The 19,077-nt window shown below is 56.4% G+C and overlaps 10 protein-coding genes across 11 annotated transcripts; 5 read left to right on the top strand and 5 right to left on the bottom strand.

The window, feature by feature from the left end:
- Positions 1-707: 707 nt before the first annotated feature.
- Positions 708-2,706, top strand: LMH87_000598 (uncharacterized protein; the record flags this gene model as incomplete). The annotated part of the gene is made up of 11 exons (XM_056198528.1): positions 708-762; positions 848-976; positions 1,114-1,119; positions 1,180-1,352; positions 1,677-1,750; positions 1,805-1,901; positions 1,952-2,037; positions 2,090-2,385; positions 2,519-2,530; positions 2,574-2,591; positions 2,687-2,706. The coding sequence occupies 11 exons, from the start codon at positions 708-710 to the stop codon at positions 2,704-2,706; spliced, it is 966 nt and encodes a 321-aa protein (XP_056055469.1).
- A 462-nt stretch (positions 2,707-3,168) lies between these two features.
- Positions 3,169-3,972, bottom strand: LMH87_000597 (uncharacterized protein; the record flags this gene model as incomplete). The annotated part of the gene is made up of 2 exons (XM_056198527.1): positions 3,169-3,331; positions 3,431-3,972. The coding sequence occupies 2 exons, from the start codon at positions 3,970-3,972 to the stop codon at positions 3,169-3,171; spliced, it is 705 nt and encodes a 234-aa protein (XP_056055468.1).
- Positions 3,973-6,123: 2,151 nt separating this feature from the next.
- Positions 6,124-7,272, top strand: LMH87_000596 (uncharacterized protein; the record flags this gene model as incomplete). Its single annotated transcript, XM_056198525.1, has 3 exons — positions 6,124-6,224; positions 6,283-7,064; positions 7,142-7,272. 3 exons carry the CDS (start codon positions 6,124-6,126, stop codon positions 7,270-7,272), a joined length of 1,014 nt encoding a protein of 337 aa, XP_056055467.1.
- Positions 7,273-7,644: 372 nt separating this feature from the next.
- Positions 7,645-8,655, bottom strand: LMH87_000595 (uncharacterized protein; the record flags this gene model as incomplete). Its single annotated transcript, XM_056198524.1, has 1 exon — positions 7,645-8,655. The coding sequence occupies one exon, from the start codon at positions 8,653-8,655 to the stop codon at positions 7,645-7,647; it is 1,011 nt and encodes a 336-aa protein (XP_056055466.1).
- Positions 8,656-9,536: 881 nt separating this feature from the next.
- On the bottom strand, positions 9,537-11,315 carry LMH87_000594 (uncharacterized protein; the record flags this gene model as incomplete). 2 transcript variants are annotated; one of them, XM_056198523.1, is made up of 4 exons in its annotated part: positions 9,537-10,221; positions 10,326-10,797; positions 10,893-11,125; positions 11,188-11,315. In XM_056198523.1, 4 exons carry the CDS (start codon positions 11,313-11,315, stop codon positions 9,537-9,539), a joined length of 1,518 nt encoding a protein of 505 aa, XP_056055465.1. The 2 variants fall into 2 exon arrangements, with proteins under 2 accessions (XP_056055465.1, XP_056055464.1); XM_056198522.1 differs by having other exon boundaries at positions 10,326-10,779.
- Positions 11,316-12,480: 1,165 nt separating this feature from the next.
- LMH87_000593 (uncharacterized protein) lies at positions 12,481-13,043 on the top strand (the record flags this gene model as incomplete). Its single annotated transcript, XM_056198521.1, has 3 exons — positions 12,481-12,503; positions 12,593-12,697; positions 12,851-13,043. The coding sequence occupies 3 exons, from the start codon at positions 12,481-12,483 to the stop codon at positions 13,041-13,043; spliced, it is 321 nt and encodes a 106-aa protein (XP_056055463.1).
- A 396-nt stretch (positions 13,044-13,439) lies between these two features.
- LMH87_000592 (uncharacterized protein) lies at positions 13,440-14,600 on the top strand (the record flags this gene model as incomplete). The annotated part of the gene is made up of 2 exons (XM_056198520.1): positions 13,440-13,479; positions 13,540-14,600. 2 exons carry the CDS (start codon positions 13,440-13,442, stop codon positions 14,598-14,600), a joined length of 1,101 nt encoding a protein of 366 aa, XP_056055462.1.
- A 103-nt stretch (positions 14,601-14,703) lies between these two features.
- LMH87_000591 (uncharacterized protein) lies at positions 14,704-15,060 on the bottom strand (the record flags this gene model as incomplete). Its single annotated transcript, XM_056198519.1, has 2 exons — positions 14,704-14,910; positions 14,968-15,060. 2 exons carry the CDS (start codon positions 15,058-15,060, stop codon positions 14,704-14,706), a joined length of 300 nt encoding a protein of 99 aa, XP_056055461.1.
- A 584-nt stretch (positions 15,061-15,644) lies between these two features.
- LMH87_000590 (uncharacterized protein) lies at positions 15,645-16,610 on the top strand (the record flags this gene model as incomplete). Its single annotated transcript, XM_056198518.1, has 3 exons — positions 15,645-15,787; positions 15,878-16,071; positions 16,129-16,610. The coding sequence occupies 3 exons, from the start codon at positions 15,645-15,647 to the stop codon at positions 16,608-16,610; spliced, it is 819 nt and encodes a 272-aa protein (XP_056055460.1).
- A 147-nt stretch (positions 16,611-16,757) lies between these two features.
- On the bottom strand, positions 16,758-18,474 carry LMH87_000589 (uncharacterized protein; the record flags this gene model as incomplete). The annotated part of the gene is made up of 3 exons (XM_056198517.1): positions 16,758-17,670; positions 17,744-18,193; positions 18,278-18,474. The coding sequence occupies 3 exons, from the start codon at positions 18,472-18,474 to the stop codon at positions 16,758-16,760; spliced, it is 1,560 nt and encodes a 519-aa protein (XP_056055459.1).
- Positions 18,475-19,077: the final 603 nt, after the last annotated feature.

Here is a 19,077-nt window from a genome sequence, read left to right as displayed (position 1 = left end):
TGTGTAGCGCCTCTCACAAGTACCAAGTACCAGGGCGAAGAAGACGGCAGCTACTTTCAAAGGTGTGGTGGTGGTGGCTTCGTAGCACACACAGAGCACGGGGGAGCTCTGCCTAGCTCCCAGTAGGTCGCAGCGCATCCCGCGTGGACATTCCGGGGCAAGACAAGAATGCTCACCTGGTGCGAATAGCTGCCCCAAATAGCTGCCGCCGATGAAAGAGTGGGTTATCATTAGTTACTGGTGCTTGGACTTTCTCCTCTTCCTCCTCACCTGGACTGTACCTTTGCCGTTTTGCCTCTTGCCTCTTGCCTCTCTCACTCTGCCTTGCGTCCTGCGCAGCCCTGCATCTCTCCGGCCCCCCCAAGGCTCTACCTAGGACGACACAGCCCAACCCCAGGCCTGGCCCCCCCAGGACAGGACAGGACCTCTCACACTCCTCCTCTTCTCCTCTGGATTTGCAGCCCGCCCACACCTACACGACACAACAAAAGCTTCCTCCCCTCCTTTACCGCGCGCGTCCCGGACACATCTCATCTGGACTTGCCATCCTAGCTTTTCTTTCCATCTGCCCATCGGATCATCGCAGGAACCCCTCTGGTGTCTTCCGCCATCCCACAGCGACTTGGGCTGCTCGCCACTCCGCAACACCCGCCGTCGCCGTCGCCGCACTCCCAATCGCATCGCAAAAGGCTCGCCCGCAGCCCATCATGTCTAACGAGGTTTCCAACACCCGGCTCTACCTGGGGAACCTCCCTCCAAATGGTCCATCTCTCTCTCCACCGTCCCGCTTCTGAACTGCACAGCTCTCCTGGGACCCCATCTACTGACACGCGCGACTGCACAACAGCTACCAAGGCCGATATTGAGGCGCACTTTGCCACGCATGGCACCGGAGAAATCACAGAGGTCAAGCTCATGCACGGCTTTGGCTTCATCGAATACAAGGATCCCATGGATGCCCGAGACGTCGTTCCTGGTTAGTGGCGCCTACTTTTCAACCCAACGGAGAGGACAAAAATATGCGACTGCTGGAGAGGACAAGCGCACCTCTGTCAATGCATCTTCGACACGACTCAGCTAACCTTGGATATTTCTTTTGCGCTCGTCAATCAGCCTTTCGTAAGCGGACAACCTCTGCAGAACTCTGCCCATTGACTGCCCCTGCTAACAACCACCAAGACGGATCCGACTTCAAAGGAACTCGACTCACGGTCCAGTTTGCGCGTGGTCCCCGTCCTCGTGAACCGCCAGGTTACGCGGGCGGCGGTCACCACGAGCGAGCGCCTCCTCGGCCCCGACGAACCGTACACCGAATGACCATCACCGGACTTCCCAACGAAACCAGCTGGCAGGTCTGTCTTCCACTTTTCTTTCCGCTCGTGCCGCGCCTGCTTCAGGATCCCCCAGGACTTGCACTCCCTGACCGGGCGTCAAGAGGACTTGCTTCATGAACTCGCACCGGCCGGAACACTGCATCATCACGGACGACACTCCCGCCTTTCTCCTGGGACTGCCCGGCTTCACTGATCGCACTCTCCGCTGCCTGGATGCGATGCTCTGGCTTCTGCTTGTCGCGCATCCTCTTGGATCAGATTCTGCACTGTCGCGGCTAAGCTTGCTCAATTTTTATTTTATTTCGTCACCTGGCCAGGCACTTACATGGACTCTGGATATAGGATCTCAAGGACTTTGGGCGTCAGGCTGGCCTCGACGTCGTCTACTCGGAAACAGCCCGCGACTCGGGCAGAGGGTAAGAATCTAGAGAGCTTGGCATGTACTCATTTCATAGCTGACCTGTCCTCAGCTTCGTTGAATATGAGAATGCTGGCGACCTGCGCACCGCTGTAGAGAAACTCGATGGATGCGAGTTCAAGGGCAAGGTTGTGCAGTGCATCGTCGACGTAAGCTACCAACCCTTGCGGACATCCACTTCATGCTAATACCTGTATAGACTCAAGCCGAAGTGCCCACCAGCCGACAGCGCGGGCGTTCCCGTTCCCCCGGCCGTCGCCCTTATAATGCGCCACCCTTTGACGAGTATGACCGCCGTGGACCTCCTCCCCGAGGATATGGCCCGCGCCGCGACGAGCCGCCCTACGGATACAGAGAACGTAGCCCTCGCCGCGACTATTACGACGACAGAGCCGGATACCACTCGCCTCCCCGGCGCCCGATGGAGGACTATCCTCCGCCCGCTGGACCGCGAGGACACTACGACGAGCCGTACCGCCGCGACTATCCGCCACCCCCGCCACCTGGACCGTATGGAGGTCGCCCCTACGACCGCCCTCCGCCTCCCAGAGACTTCCCACCCCGCGAAGGCCCGCCGCAATACCCCCGAGATGGGGGCTATGGCCGGGACTATGACCGTGGTGGACGCTACTGGTAAATGCTTTCTTTTGTGTCATGGCCCACTCCTTGTGTCGTGTCCCGCATCAAGTTGTTGTCTTGCTGTGCTCGTCGAGTTTCCATTTGGCGTTTTAAACATTGGAACCGTCCTTGACCAAGCGTGTACTAGATGACTCGCGCAGTGCAGAGCCGTGACGAGCCCAAGCCGGCAAACAGAACGACAGACGAAAAATGTGACGCGGGTGAGTATCATGAGACAAGGGCGTGTATACCGGAGAGCGCCTTGTAAAATACGGCAATGTCCATGCGGGATTTTGGAATGGTTAACCGATCCAAGCTGTCCAAAAAAACGTCTAAGCGGCGCAGGACTGATTGATGTATGCTATGCCCATCTATTCTCATCATTTTTTCTCATCTTGTTTTACTCTATTTCAAGAACTCATAGCGAGTCGAGGCTACAAAATTGAACATTGGACATGAGTATTTTATCTGGAACTTGATTTTCTTTATTTTTTTGGCTAGTATTATCCTAAGATCTGAAATTGAATTAAGCGCGTGCCGTGACAAAGTTGCAACATGAAAATAAAAATTGACAGTTTGAGACACACTGACATGACCCAGCACAGTTGACAGGGCAGGAATTGCTGCCTGTGATAGCGAGTCGTAGGTAGGCGGACATGGTTGCATATAGGCTGAAGCGGCTCGTTGACTTGGAAGTTCAGCCTCTTGGGGGGAGGAGATGTTGATACACGTGTTTGGCGGATATCGTAACAAGGACTCGTGGGGAGGAGTCTAGTACGGAGGCGTGAAGCGGCTGACCTAGGCCGTCTTGCGCCACTGGTTGTAGATGCCGATCAAACTGGAGGTGGTACCGGCGAGACCGACGAAGCCGTCGTCGAAGCCGACCCAGCCGAGGGCAGAGACGGGGTTGGTCAAGTCGCAGAGATCGGAGAGGAGCTGGAGCTGGCTCGTGGCTCTCTCACTGTGAAGTTGGTCAGCATCTCTATTCTGTTTTCCTTTGCGAAAGCTGGGTCTCTGTGTGTGGCATTTTCACATGAAAACTGGTTCCAAGGGCACTTACATCTTGATGCGCTTGCTCTCCACCACGCCCTCGCCGTCCTTGCGGTCGAGCTGCGCCTCGCGCACGCGCAGGCGGTAGAGGGTGTACGTCTGGGCGACGATGCTGAAGACGATGCCGACGGCCCAGGCGCGCGAGGCGTTGGTCGTGAGCGTCTTGACGTTGGGGTTCTTGCGGATGCCGAGGACGTCGGGCAGGGCGAGGGCGTCAAAGGTGAGGTACGAGGCGTAGCCGAGCTGGCGGCCGACGGCGGCGTACTGGAGGAAGGGGTCCATGCCCTTGGCGTCGGCGGCGGCGGCGGCGGCCTTGAGGTGCTCGACGTTCTTGCCGAAGCGGAGCACCTTGCGGACGGTGCCAAACTGCTTCTTGATGGCGTTCCAGGGCGCGATCTGGTCGGGGGTGCCGTTGGTGCGGAGCAGGTACCACGAGTAGAAGCGCGCAAAGTACTGCAGCAGGCGCAGGAGCTTGTCCTTGCCGACGGTGGTGGCGGCGAAGCGCAGGTAGTGCGCCACCGAGGGGTGGTAGACGAGGGCGTCGGCGACCATGGTGAATGGAAGGAAAGCTGTCTGTGTGTGTGTGTGTGTGTGTGTGTGTGTGTGTGTGTGTGTGAAGAAAGTCTGAGATCTGCCGGCTTGAGGGTGAAGCGGCGTTGATTAGTTGCGCAGGTGGCTGAGGCTGCACTGTGCGGCTCGGGCAGAGGTGCTATACACGGGGGCAGAGGGAGAGAGATGGAATCTCAAAGCCGGGGAGGAAAGATGGAGATGGTTGGAGAAATGTCAAAAAATGGCTGACGTTGGAAGAGAGATGCTTTTGACTGTAATCGCCGTGCCCGGAGGGAATATGAGGTGATGGCCGCCGGGCGGAAACGCGCGCACATGCCGAGGTCCACACCCCACAAAATAGCGACCGAGAAAGAGCAAACAGCAGCCAGGAAGATGATGCAGACGACCGTAAGCCCATGGGGAGGGTTTACTAAGACGGGCGGTATAGGCGTGAAGAAAAAAAAAAGTGGCTTGGCAGTGTATTTCGCGCATTTGTTTTACTCATGATCATTTTAATGATTTTTTCCACTGCGTGTATGCTTATATAAAGAGGGAGCTGTCGCATCGCTTGCTCCCTACGTGCTCAATCACATAACCGACCGGTCTGGGGAATACAGGCCTGCAAGGCCCGGTAGCCGGAGGCTCAGTGGACACTACGCTGGGCTGGGCTGGTCGGCGGCCCAACTGCTCTGCTCTGATGCACGTGAGAGCGGCCGCTGGCATGGGTCAGCTATCTTATTGCAACATGAGCATTAAAAGAGATTCGCATTGCCAACACAAGGCGAGTTTCATTAAAATTGCGTCTGCCAACACGTGCTAGCGATGTTTACGGGAATGGCAACTGGCTCTTTCATGTGCAATCTGAAGCCAGGCGTCGAGAGATGCCAGCGCACTCTGCAAACAGATACACTGCGCCAAGCTTGACAATGTTGGGCGCTGGTTGCTAACAGCAGCTGTCTTATCATCCCAACTTGAAGTTGCGATGTGCTCAATTGGCTGGCGGCTCCATGTCGCCGGTCCAAGATTGACATGGCGCGGCGACCAGGCCAAGCTATCAAACTAGTCCAGGCACAAGGCTACCGGTACAGCAGTATACCATGTGCCGGATCCTTCCGCGAGGTCTGTGATTAGAGAGTTCATCACGCCCGCAAAGAGCTCTCGACGGTTACGCAGTTCTCCTTTGGTCCTGCGTTTGTGCAACACTCCTGCGGCTGCTGTGAGAATCTCATCTCGTCCTGTCCCGGACTCGTTACCCCGAGCCAGCCGCAGCCACATCTCTGCGCAAAACTCGCCTCTCTCGCGTGACCGCCCCAAAGCGTCCCGGAAAATCCTCTTGCTGCGCCGGCGTTTCTGCACAGGACGAGCCCGCAAAAAAAGAGGACTTCTGCTTGAGCTTTTTTCCTGACCCGCATCTCCCTAGCTCAAGTTAGTTACCGCTGCCAAACATGGTGCAGGCCAAGATGCATACAGCACTGTGGCTTGGACTGTACAGTGGGCAAGACCGCTGCGAGAAAATGCCCGTTTTGCCCTTTTGTCACCCCGCCAAGCCTCGGATAGCCGCCCTGGGCCACTGCTGAGCCCAGCCAAAGAGCCTAGAACCGTTGCTTCAACCGCTGCGGGCTGCTTGTCCAATCGCTGTGGTAATGATGTGGTAATGCAATCGATCCGCCGCCGCCGCGATGGGCCGCCCGACCGGTGACGCTTTTTTTTTTCACGATGACTGCCAAAAAAGCACCATGTTAATTGATTCGAGAGATTCAAGAAATTGGGTCAAATACTATAAACCATCAATTCATAGCCATACCCGTCACCACCTCTAGACCCAACTCGTCGTCATGGCGTGTCCTCGCCCGCCCAGGCAAAAGTCTCTTGCTGCCCCTCCCCCGCCATCCCCTCCTGGGCCCCAGCTATTTCTCGGGCTTTGCATCCCGAGAATACGCGATAAACCTACGCTCCTCTCTGCCCAGCTCGGCAGCGGCGCATCGTGGGACCGTGATTAAAACTATCCTTCTTTCCCATTTCCTCCTTGCCAATTCCTCCCATACTCATCCTCCTTTACCATATACCCCCCTTTCATACCTCTCCGTCTCTCTCCCGCCCTCGTCCACATATCCTACGGCCACCACCCTCACCACCACACACAACACCGCCATCATGTCCAACGAGGGGGAAAAGATCAACACCAGCATTGTCACCCTGACCCGGTTCCTCAATGAAGAGCAGTCCAAGCACCCCGAGGCCAGCGGTGACTTTACGTGAGTTGCTCTCTTCCCTACCCGAGCTCTTTGCTCGCCTCGCTAACACGTCCTCAAGCCTCCTCTGCCACGCCCTCCAGTTCTCCTTCAAGTCCATCGCCTACTACATCCGCCGCGCCACCCTCGTCAACCTGACCGGCCTCGCCGGCTCCTCCAACACGACCGGCGACGAGCAGAAGAAGCTCGACGTCATCTCCAACGACCTCTTCATCGAGGCCATGCGCTCCTCCAACAAGTGCGCGCTGCTCGTCTCCGAGGAGGAGGAGGACATCATCTACTTTGGCAACGCCACCGGCGCGCGCTACGCCGTCGCCTGCGACCCCATCGACGGCTCCTCCAACCTCGACGCCGGCGTCTCCGTCGGCACCATCTTTGCCATCCACAAGCTGCCCGAGGGCTCCACCGCCTCCAAGGCCGACGTCCTCAAGCCCGGCACCGAGCTCGTCGCCGCCGGCTTCACCATGTACGGCGCCTCCTCCCAGCTCGTCCTCACCATGAAGGGCTCCACCGTCAACGGCTTCACCCTCGACAACGGCATCGGCGAGTTCATCCTCACCCACCCCAGCATGCAGATGCCCCGCGCCCGCGCCATCTACTCGGTCAACGAGGGCAACTCGCTCTACTGGGAGCAGCCCACCATCGACTACTTCAACTCCCTCAAGGAGGCCCAGGAGAACGGCAAGCCCTACTCGTCGCGCTACATTGGCTCCATGGTCGCCGACGCCTACCGCACGCTGCTGTACGGAGGCATCTTTGCCTACCCCGCCGACAAGAAGAGCCCCAAGGGCAAGCTCCGCATCCTCTACGAGTGTGCGCCCATGGCCATGGTTTTCGAGAATGGTACGTCATCTGGAATTGCTACAAAGAAAAAAGGCATGGAACTTTTGGATTCGGAATGCAAGCTAACTAGGAAACAGCTGGTGGCCAGGCTCTCGACAGCAAGATGCGCCGCATGCTCGAAGTCGTCCCCGAACACATCCACGATCGTGCCGGCATCTTCATGGGCAGCTACGACGAGATGGAAAAGGTCAAGAAGTTCCACAAATAGGGAGTCTATTTGCGCGAACATGTTTAAAATCTAAAATAATACAACTCGAATTTTACGCAATATATGGAACATGGTGGGCATTGAACATGTCGTTTTTACAATGAGCATCGAATAGGCAAATCAAACAAGCATTGAACAAGGCTAGTGCTGTTGCCCTGTGATTTCAGAGCCACGGAGCTCGTAAACTGTAGCTTCTTTTTTACTCCCCCTTTTTTTTTTCTTGACTCCGAGGCGAGTTGCCGCATCGCACACACAGCGCAATGCCGACTTTGGAGGGATCAGCCTAAAGAAGTGCCTCACCACCGTAGTTGGGTGGATGTGTTACACGAGATGATGGCCCGAAATGCACCTCATCTTACAAAATACCATCCTTCACTCTCCCAAGCCACTCAGGAAGCTATCCGCCTGCTTCTTCGCTCTCCGATCTCCCATCGCTTTCCTCCTCTCCTCAATCTCCCTCCTCCTCGCCTCCCTCTGCTTCTCCCTCTCCTCGCGCTTCCCCTCCGTCTGGCGCCTCTCCCCCTCGAGCGCCCGCATCTCCGCCTCCCTGACCGCCTCGTCCTTGCTAAACTTGTAGAAGCCGACGCCCTTGCTGCGCACCTCCTTGTCCGCGTCGTAGTGCTTCTGCGGCGGGGGCGTCGCGCTGCGGTCGCGCTTGCGCGCCAGCGCCGCCATGCCGTCCGCGTCGTCGGGGTTGAACGCCATGGCCTGGATGGCGTCGCCGTGGATGAGGTTGGTCGGCGCGGCCGGGCGCGCCGACATGCGGTCGAGCTCCTCGGCGCCGAGCAGGCCGCGACGCGCGCGCCGCTCCATGCGCTCCCTCTCCGCCCGCGTGCCGCGCCGCAGACGGCCAAACTCGTCCTCGTATTCGATGACTTGGTCGTCGGCGGCGTCGTTGCTGGGCCCCTCGTCGTCGCCGGACGACGAGCTCAAGTCGGACAGGCCCTTGCCTTCTTCATGCTCGGCCCACTTGCGGTCAAAGTCGATGAGGGGCTCGGCGGCGGCCCTGTCGCTGTCCTGCGGCGGCACGTAGTCGCCTCGCTTCATGGCGGCGTAGAGGCGCGCCTTGCTCTCCATGTTGCGCTTTGCGCGGACCAGCTCGCGCGACTCGTCCTCGGTGCCGGCCACGTCCTTCAGGACGAGCTTGTCGCCCTCGGCGCGTTTGTGGCCGGCTTCGCGCTTCCGCGCCGTGTGGCTGCGGAATAGGTCTTCCTTGGGCTCCTTGGAAGGACGGGCGCGACCGCCAGTGGCGGAGGCGGACGAGGAGCCCGACGCCATCAGCGAAGTCAGCTGGGCGGTAAAGTCCAGCGAGGAAGAGAGGGTGGCATCTTTTCTCTGCTTCTTCTTGGGCCGCTGCCCGTACAAGTTGGGATCTTGGGGCATCTCCGGCGATGTGGTGTGTTTGTGGTGTCTGTTGTATGCGTGTCACGGTCTGCGGCAACCCGTGTTCCTGAAAGCGAATCACATCACCCTCATCTCTGCAAAATGAAGTGTCCTCGTCGTGCCCGCTTGCCGCAAAGTATCATGTAGGAGTGCTACTTGATATTGAGGGTGTGAGATGGCAAAGCTGAATCCTGTCTTTGCAGGAGCTAGATTCGGCGCGAGTTTGCGATGCTGGTGGGGCGCCATGTCGCGGCCTGGGCCGAGCCACCGGATGAGCTTTCAATTGCAGAGCATGAGAAGAAGCAACTGTAGTGAGAATATACAAGTTTTGAGAGGATTTCTTTTCAGCTTGCAGAAGATTTTAAGATTCATCGCATATGCTCTTTAGTCAATGTCGTGACGGAAAATGACATTGAATTGTATGTATCCTCTAGCCCAGGGTTATGAAACAATAGGACTTGACTAAATAACGAAACATACGGTAGATGAAGATTCTACTAACAATCTGAATAAAATAGATTTATTCTCAATTAGAAGCCGACGAGAGACTTAGCCTCTTTTCGGAGAGTGGTAGAAGCTGGAGCTTCAGGTGCCGAGCAGAGCATGTTTATTGTAGAGTGAATGTGCCAACGGAGAAAATACATGTAGTATATAATGCGCCTACCTTTTAGTGATGCTCTAATTATGCAAGAGGCAAAAGAGGCTCTTCCGATACGCCCATATCTCCTCGCTGGCGGCCCTCTTCAAGTCTTGGGTAGTCATTACGCCTGACATGGGATTCTACAGCAGCATGCCGACCAACGGACTTTATAAGCCGTGCCTTGCCATACCATGTAAGTGTGTCCTGTGACATTCGTCTTCAGCAGCGGTTTATCCTACTATCATGCAATGCACACAAAAGGTTCCGCGAAGCAGTCTTCCCAGTCCGTCGCCCCCTCCAGCCATATCCGCTCGACCTTTTTTGCACATCTGGAGAATTTCACAAACATGCTCCGCGTGCGACTCCCGATCTGGAAGCAGCGCCCAATGAATGCACGCTCCTCTGCGTCGCCGTCTGCCGCGGCCACGCCGGCAATGATCAACGGCCACAGCAAGGTACCGTGATTGCCGATCCGATCCCACATCGCACCCAGTAGCCTGATAAGCCTCTCCTGCAGCACCCTTCGCGGGACTTTCCCATCTGCTGGCCACCAGGCCGCAAATGCCCGGCCCAGGGTGAGGGCACCGTAGAGCTGCGTCGCGACTCGATAAATTTGCGCCGTCGCGGACACGAGCGGATACTCGCCAAGGCCGTGCTCTCTGGCCCAGGCATCTGGGTCGAAGGATTCGAGCTCGTCAAGACGGTGCCGCGCAGCCTCGTTGATTACTGTTTTCGCTGCGGCTCCAGTGGCTGCCTGGACGCGCAGCTCGGTAAGGCGAGCGATGGCAATGAATATATCTACTGCCAAAGGCGGCTCCAAGATCTCCACACTCTCGATCATCGTTGTCATTTCCGCATCCGTGTAGGTGTCCACACCGCGAACCTGCTTACTGGCAGGACTTGTAGTGTTGCACATGATGGAAGCTCTAGCAAAACGAACGGCAGTACAAGTTAGTAATTGAGCTCGACATCTTGTCCAAGGCTCTAAGCTGTGTGGCAAGGACATATGTGGAATCAAAAGGCGACTTACAATAGCACACGTTTTAGGTCCTTCAGCGCATAGGCACTGAATTCAGTCGGAAACGTGAGCAGCGCCTCGAGGCCTCCCACCTTCTCGGCGTACGCAAGTCCAGCATTGAGATGAGCTTGCCACATAGACTCCTCAAACTGAACATCGATACCAAACAGGGCAAAGATGCAGTTAAGAGCACGGCATTTCCCTCCATGCGGGTCGCTGCCCTGAATACACTTGTTGGTGACCCAAAGGAGCTCCCGATAGTAGTGAAAGTACTTGGCCCAGGTGCCCGCAAGCGCTGGATCTTCGCCCGGTCGCAGCAGGCTGCCGCGGCTCGCTGACGCCCATTGAATCTGTTGAGAGATCATTCTACATATGAAAATCACGGGTACGTGGCTCCAGGTGTCGAAGCGCGGGGCAGGCGGCTGAGGTAGATGAGCCGAACGCTGTGGGTGAAGATGCAGCACGACTTTTGTTTTTGTTTTCGCTTCCAATTAGCTTCCGCAGGGCGATGGGCGAAGGGCGTTGCAGCGGTCGCAGAGACAGGTGCATTTTGATATCAGTGGTGGGGGTTGTACATACAGAATTGGATCGCTTGCATATGATCCCAGTCCAGCGGCTCAGCCTCGATACATATTCGCTGCTTCCGGCGGCTCAGCGCGCATGTGCCATCAGAGCTAGCCGGCGAGTTGGAGGTTGAGCTGGTACCCGTGGTCCTCGCGGGCATCACCACGCCGTAGCCGGAGCAGTGCTTGCCGAGACGAACGCATCTGCCGCAGACTGGCTTCGCCTCGTCGCACTTGACGCGACAAGCCCTAGAAGCGTGCGAATCAGCCACCAGAAACGGTATAGGGACGGGGGCAGCTTCATGACTTACCGGCAGGTGAAACAACCAGATCGAGATCGGGGAGCCCATCTCTTTTGTCGTGGTGCGCTCTGCTGCGTCGTTGTTGACGAAGGGATTTCTACGACGGCATTGGACCCAGAACTGCTTGGAGTAGGCATTTCAATGCCATGTGCGGAGTGATTTTCTGATATATGTCTAGTTGTTTGGGCTTCGGATGTGTTCGTTGCTGTCAGATGCAAAATGCTAGGCTGGTTCACAAATGGGTAGTTGACCCTGGTAGGGGGCGGGTCAATTGATCATTCACAGTCCCGTCTGCATCAAAGCACATCAGCAATTAGTAATTCTTAAGCCAATATGGGGGTTTCGTTGCGATGGCAGCAAAGTCTTTCCCCCAACGCAGTTCTACTTAGCTGGCTGGGAGGAAGTATGTAGTTGGTCGACTTTTGGGACATTTTTATGCATGATGCACAACGGATGGGATGTCTCCACTCCAGCCCATATCATAAGAGATGTCATAGAGCCACACCCGTTTTTGACGGTTCTAACCCAATCAAAAAGGAATTCATTCGCGGGCGGTTTTTGGTAGATTGGCTACTATCGCTGACCTGTGTCGGACATTTTCCCTCTTCCTGTTCCTTTCGGTTTCTTTTTCTCTTTCAGGCGAAATCTGCTTCTCAATTCCGATGCTGACTACTAACCACAGTCCAACCAGCCTGCACGCCTAATTGACCCTACCGACTCGAGACGAACTCGGTCTGGCTGGATTGTGCAGGATATCAGCTTGATATCCGGGGCCTCATTGCATGGTGACGTACTTCTGCATGTCTGCGTGACTCGCTTTAGAATAAACAAGTTTGTCAAATAGCCGGAAATTGTGACGTTGTGGTGAATAACTACTTGATGTTACGACGCAGTTGACTAGGCGATGAAGACGGTGGTTCTGCCTTGATGGAAATGAGACGCAGAATCAAGTTCAATGTTGCAAAGGATCAAGATTTCTGAACACTATTAAAATGCGTCTCTCATGGTAGGCAGAATATTGCATTAATCATGGCGCTCCTTCACGTCGCCCAGGGGCCTGCAGAGTCTCCCAACTACAGCCCCGCCGTTCGTTCAGCGAGCCCGTTATAGAAGCTTCTACAGGGTCTGCTCCCTTCTGGAACTTCTGGGATGGGTTAGCCTGTCGGCCGCCGGAGCACCTCATCGCCTATAATACAGGCCGAGACCCGCTGGACGAGAGGGACGTTTTGGCTTTTGAACACGAGTCGCAATTCTTGCATCATTTCCCTACACTTGCCGACCAGAAGAAATAGAGCAGACACGATGGCCATCGAAGAGATTACCAAGTATGTACTCGTATCTCCAGGAAGCCGTCTTTTCCGCTAGTCTCCATCATCAGCACGGACAGTGGCTTTGGCTAACATCCCGGCAACAGCCCCGACACCTTTCGCGCGGCGCTCAAGGAGCACAAGGTGGTTGTCGCCGACTTTCACGCTCTGTGGTGCGGCGACTGCAAGATGATTGATCCCTTTTTCAAAAAGTACGTCTAGACCCTACAATCAGCCCCCCCAGCATATGCCAGTCCAAGGGTCTCATTCTCTGCCCCTCGTTGCTTTCATTACCCCGCCATTATCTGCCATGCATTTCAAAAGACCAAGAAAAAAACCGTTGACACAGTATTCATCTCTGCCAGGCACGCTGCCGACGAAAAGTTCAAAGACGTCTACTTTTGCAAGATTGACGTCGACGTGCTGCAGGACCTGAGCAAGGAGCTCAGCATCCGCCGCATGCCCACCTTTATCCTCTTCAAGGACGGCAACCGCGTCGAGGACATTTTCGAGCCGAACCCGCCCCAGCTGGACGCCTTTCTGGCCAAGGCGCTGTAACAGAGATGGCCAGTCAAGGTTTGATCGGCAGTTTCCGCTTTTATATATAGCAACAAGTTTCTTGTAAATACAAAAAAATGACGGAGAATGCAGCGCATCAATTATGCAACACCAGATATGCGCATGTGCAATGACGTGCTGCGAACTCCCCCACCAAGGCAAAATTGTTAGCCTGAAACTGCCTACCTAGGTACCTAACTACAAGCGCTGGTCGGCGCTGTCCCCCCCGCCTGTGATCGACCCTGACGGCCGTGGTGGTGCGACGTTTTTGAAGCACCACCACCACCACCCCGCTATCGGATCTTAAAATTGACTCGCACCCGACTCCCAATCCGCAATTCTCACTTCTGCATATACCAATTCTTCTTTTATATACACAGAAACTGTTTTTAAATCATGGCTTCTGCAGCGAACCAAGTTTTTATTGCCGTCGTTGGTATGGAATACGAATCGCTCTGGATAACCAACACACACAAATGTGCTGACCTGTAGACAGGTGCTGGCGGCGTCGGCAAGAGCTTCTTGTCGCAGCTCCAGGCTCTCGCGACCCGACGACCCTCGCCCAAGCTGACCCTCTGCTACATCTCGACCAGCAAAAAGGCCCTCTTCAACGACGACTACAGCGAGATCAGCATCGACACCGCCATCGACGCGCTCGCCGCCTCAACCAAGACGCCGCCCGAGCTGTCCCAGGTCATCGAGTACCTCGCCGCTGCCCCCGCGAAGACGATCCTCGTCGACAACACGAGCTCCCAGGATGTCGCCGACAAGTACCCCCTCGCCCTGTCCCGCGGCGTGAGCATCGTCACCCCCAACAAAAAGGCCTTTTCCGGCTCCTACCAGCTGTGGAAGGACATCTTCATTGCCGCCACGGCCTCTGGCGCCAAGGTCTACCACGAGTCGTCTGTCGGCGCTGGCCTGCCCGTCATCTCCACCCTCAAGGACCTCGTCGACACCGGCGACAAGGTGACCAAGATTGAGGGTGTCTTTAGCGGCACCATGTCGTTCCTCTTCAACTCGTTTGCGCCCACCGAGGGACAGGGCGGCAAGTGGTCCGACGAGGTCAAGAAGGCCAAGGCCCTGGGCTACACCGAGCCCGACCCCCGCGACGACCTCAACGGCCTCGACGTCGCCCGCAAGCTCACCATCCTTGCCCGTCTCGCCGGCCTTCCCGTCGAGTCGCCCACCTCGTTCCCCGTCCAGAGCCTGATCCCCAAGGAGCTGGAGACGTGCACCAGCGGCGACGAGTTCCTCGAGAAGCTGCCCGCCTTTGACACCCAGATGGAGGAGACCAAGGCGGCTGCGGAAAAGGCCGGCAAGGTGGTCCGCTTCGTCGGCAGCATCGACGTGGCGGCCAACGCCGTCAAGGTCGGCCTACAAGAGTTTGACCGCTCGCATCCCATTGCCGCCCTCAAGGGAAGCGACAACATCATCAGCTTCTACACAGAGCGCTACGGCAGCAATCCGCTCATCGTGCAGGGTGCCGGGGCTGGCGGCGATGTCACTGCCATGGGCGTCACGGCCGATCTCATCAAGGTTATTTCGCAGTTTTCATGAAAGATGTGCAATGCCAAAATGGAATGAAAAGAAAAAAAAAGGGAATCAAAGTAGCTGGCTGGAGAAAATGAAATAAAAAGACGCTAGAAGTCAAGATTCGCCATCATCTTCGCCGTGTAGCTTGTGCTCCTAATACATCGTCATTTGTACTGACAGAAGTGCTTGTCGTAGCAACCGGCTCCGTCTGGGCGTCCTGTGGCGGGGCAGGCTCGTCAGGCGAGCGATGCCAAAACATTCTCCAGCACCAAAGAACAATGTCGATGGTAAGAAAAACGACCAGGGGCAGACTGGACGCGATGCCGATGAGGAGCTACAAGGTCGCATTAGCAAAAGCTGCGATGCAGCAGCTGGTGGCAGTTGGACATACACAAGTCACAGTGACGAATCTCACAAACGACGACGAGTAAATCAAGAGTGCCGCGCCATAGAGCCACGACGAATCTGAAAGGGACGACGACATGACTGCTGTGTAGGATGCAAAGTTTGACGAGCCCATCTTTTGCTTTGCTTGTGATGCGATGCGCTGTCGGCCAGCTCGGATGTGCTCAGCGGGCCGGGCAATAAAATGCACCACCCCTGAGGGCCACTTGCAGGGCTGTGGCTGGCAAGCAGAAAAGCGAGGCAGATATGGGCCGAGGCAGACAACTTATAGCAGAAGCAACTATAATGGCAAGATCAATTGTCACAAGCCAGTAGTCAATGGCATGTGTAATTGCTAGGTCTCGTATGATGTATGGGCAGGCTATTGTCTATGCGAAAGCCGTGGCAACGACGTTGGAAAGCTGCCCTACCAAAAGCTACCCAAGCTTTTAGAGCTTGCGACAGTGGCACATGGCGCGCCCTGGAACTTGGATCGCGGCAGCACAAAGACGGGACGCGCCACACCTGGCCTTGCGCTTCACCGCCTGCCCATTCGGGCGTCCTTTCGACCTCCAACGTCCCGCGCAAAACTTCTTTTCAGCGACGACGCTTGACATTAAATCTCAACCATTGTATATATAATTTTCTCAGCAAAGCAAGAAGAAAAACAAAAGGACACAAAAGATGCCGCCCTCTGCGACAAAAAGGGCCAACCGTGAAAAGTATCGCAACGCTCGAGACGAAAACGATGGCACCCAGCTCCCCCAGAAGCGCTTTTACCGTCAGAGAGCACACGCAAACCCATTCTCAGACCATGCTTTAGAATAGTACGTGGCATATTGCTCTGCTTGCGAACCTTGTCTTTTTCTTTTTTTCTCTCATTATCTTCTTGCAACCTTATATTGACAATCCAACAGTCCTGTATCTCCGGCGGATATGGATTGGGCCAAGTTCTACCCCGAATATGTATCAGAATCCACATCCTCTGAGGAAGCCAACTCAAGTCAGCCAAGACCGCTAAAGCAAGATGTCGAGATTGTCGATATTGGCTGCGGCTACGGCGGACTTCTCGTTGCTCTGTCCCCCATTCTTCCGGATAAACTCATGCTAGGTACCAGCACTCCCCCGGTCCGTTTCTTCCCTCGATATACTAAGCAACCGCTCCTAGGCCTCGAGATTCGCTCGCAAGTCACCGCGTTTGTCCAGGAGCGCATCTACGCCCTGCGCAAGCAGAGCCCCGGCGCGTACCAAAACGCCGCCTGCATCCGCGCCAACTCGATGAAGTTTCTGCCCAACTTCTTCCGCAAGGCGCAGCTGGCCAAGATCTTCATCTGCTTCCCGGACCCCCACTTCAAAGCGCGCAAGCACAAGGCGCGCATCGTGTCGACGACGCTCAACTCCGAGTACGCGTTTGCGCTGCGGCCCGGCGGCGTCATCTACACAATCACCGACGTCGAGGCGCTGCACGAGTGGATGGTGGAGCATCTCGAGGCGCACCCGGCGTTTGAGCGCGTCGCGGACGAGGAGGTCGAGAGCGACCCGTGCGTGGCGGTCATGAGGGCCGAGACGGAGGAGGGGAAGAAGGTGGCGAGGAACAAGGGGCTCAAGTTTGTAGCTTTGTTCCGGCGGAGAGAGGATCCGCCTTGGTAGTTATGGGGGGTTTGCGAGACAGTTGATACAACATGGGGCTACTAACTGGCGTTTTTTTCGGGGGTCGGGATACATGATATACAAAGATGCATTTACGAAATCAAGGAGTGACTTCTAACCCAAGACCTGCTGTGTGTGATTCTTGGCTCAGCCCGAGGCCAGAGGCACACGAAGCGTGCTCTCCGACATGAGCACCGTCCACTGACCACTCCACTCAGGCCTGCGCACCACCTTCATCAGCACATCCTTTTTCGGATTCAGCATCGTCACCGGGTCATTAAAGTCCAAAGCCGGCGCCGCTTCCCACCTCCCGCCAACCGGCTCCAGGTCCGCGCGCATCACCAGCAGCGCCACGAGTATCAGAATCTCCGTCGCCGCAAACTGCCTCGCCGGACACAGGTGCGGCGGCGCCCCCCACGCCAAAAAGTCCCGGCCGCTCCTCTTCTCCCTCCCCGTCCCCGGCGCCACGAACCGGCATGGATCAAACTCGCCCGCCGTCGGGCCCCAGATGCGCGTGCTGTGGTGGACCGCGTAGCCCGGCATCTGGAGGTAGTGGCCGGCCTTGAGCAGGACTCGGTCGTCGTCGAGCAGCGTGTCCTGCATGACCCTGCGGATGGCGGCGTGCACGTGGCGCACGCGCTGCGTCTCCTGCATGACGGAGAGCAGTAGCGGGCAGCGGCACTTGAGAGCGGCAACGTCGAGCGCGAAGCTACTGCCGCCATTCTTGGCCATGATGGCGTGGGAGACGAGCTCTTCGCGTACTTGCGCGACAAGCGCCGGTCGGGAGAAGAGCTCCCATAGGGTCCAGTAGAGCGTCGGCACGGTGTTGCTGAGCATTCCAATCGGCAGCGTGGCCTGCTGCTTGATGCAGTCCGTCTCGCTCACGCCGGCTTCACGAAGAACACGCCAGCGTTCGGTAAGCAGCTGGGACGCGTCGTCCGGGACGGCCGCGCAGTATCTCTTGTGTGCGTCAAATACCCTTTGGCGGGCGGCGTAGCCGGTTCGGAAAATGTCAAAGTCGACGCCCGAGATGTGCGCAGAGAGGTGACGATGCCACTTCCTATTCATTTTTCCAAAGTCAGTGCTAGAAACAAGTTGCGACCCTCAAGAGAGTGAAAGAGGGAGCACTTTACCAAAATGCCGCGGCAGTATCTGGATCCAGGAATGGATGGTTGTTGCCATACACGCCGCAGCTAGAAGCCTGCATCACCGCGTGGCGCGTCCACTCCAAGAGCCATATCTTGTGGTTGCCCAGCTTCGCGGCGGCGGCCTCGACGAGCAGCTCGTCCACGTCGAGCAGCGCTCTGCGGGCCATGCGCAGGTTCTGGGCGTCCAGGTGCGGCCCCGGCGCGAGGCTCGCCCTCATCGCCTGGCCAAAGTCGGCCACCAGCTGCGTGCTCGCAAAGAGAGCGTCCGTCTCGCTGCTGGCGTCGCCCCATCGCCGGGTGACGAGTCGAAGCATCGGCCGAAAGGAGAGCTGCCGCGACTGGCGCTGGATCAGCGGCAGCAGCCGCGTGGACACGCTGGTGTACAGCTTAAAGTTGAAGATGCCGATGGTGAAAATTTCCACATCGTTGCTTCTCCTTAAACATCCGGTCAACTGTTAGCGAAGGGGGTAAGAGCGATGCGATGGTGGTTACACAGGGTTTGGGGGGGCAGTGGTGTACTTGAGAGTGCTGTGGTATGACGGGCCGCTGGTGATGATGCCGAGTAGATGCCCTACCAGCGGTATCTTGGCGCGGAGTCTAGGTGGCTCCCCGGCATCGTCCCTGGAGCTAATGAGGTACTCGAGAAAGTATGCGAGTATGACCGTAGCAGCAACGCCACAGGCCAGATACTGAGCCATGCCGGACAGCTTTCCCATTGTGTAACTTGAAGCCTCCGTAGGGACTGTCAAAGTCAGTGTTGCTAGTGTTCCTTTACCCGCGTCGGAGGGTTTCCTGTATTATCATAGTATTCCCTCTCAAACTTGAAAGCAGCTTGATCTTTCACTCAATCCTCAACTCTGCCACAAAGCCTCCCTGCAAGGCTCCATGCCGTCGTCGCATCCAATCATACATCAAAACCGAGCCGACGATTTTGTCTCAGTAGTTATCAGCGGGCCGCAGCAAGCCACGTCAACTGATGGGACTCGTCATTTTCCTTGGCCAATACTTGGCGTTGTTTGTAATGCTTCTGGCGTCTTACTGTTGTACACGTTCCCTTCCTGTGTGTGTGCATGTGGTGGCAATTTCAAACGAGGCTGAAGCGTGCCCTCAATTCAACCAATATCATTACAAGAACCTGAAAATTAGAAGGTTGCTTCCTTCGGCAGACAGCCTGTTGATACATGAAGCTTCTATCATTGGCTCGCAGCAGCCTGCGTCTCGTGTGAGGTTCTCAGTCTGCCGGGCGAAACGGAACATTCAAGAGACGGGAGGAAGCGGGTCTCCCGCCTTCGCGTGCATTGGTTTCTGGTCTCGGCCCG

The sequence above is a fragment of the Akanthomyces muscarius genome, chromosome 6 (assembly GCF_028009165.1).
Source record: "Akanthomyces muscarius strain Ve6 chromosome 6, whole genome shotgun sequence".
NCBI lineage: Eukaryota > Fungi > Ascomycota > Sordariomycetes > Hypocreales > Cordycipitaceae > Akanthomyces > Akanthomyces muscarius.
This window is presented reverse-complemented; position numbering and strand designations above follow the sequence as displayed.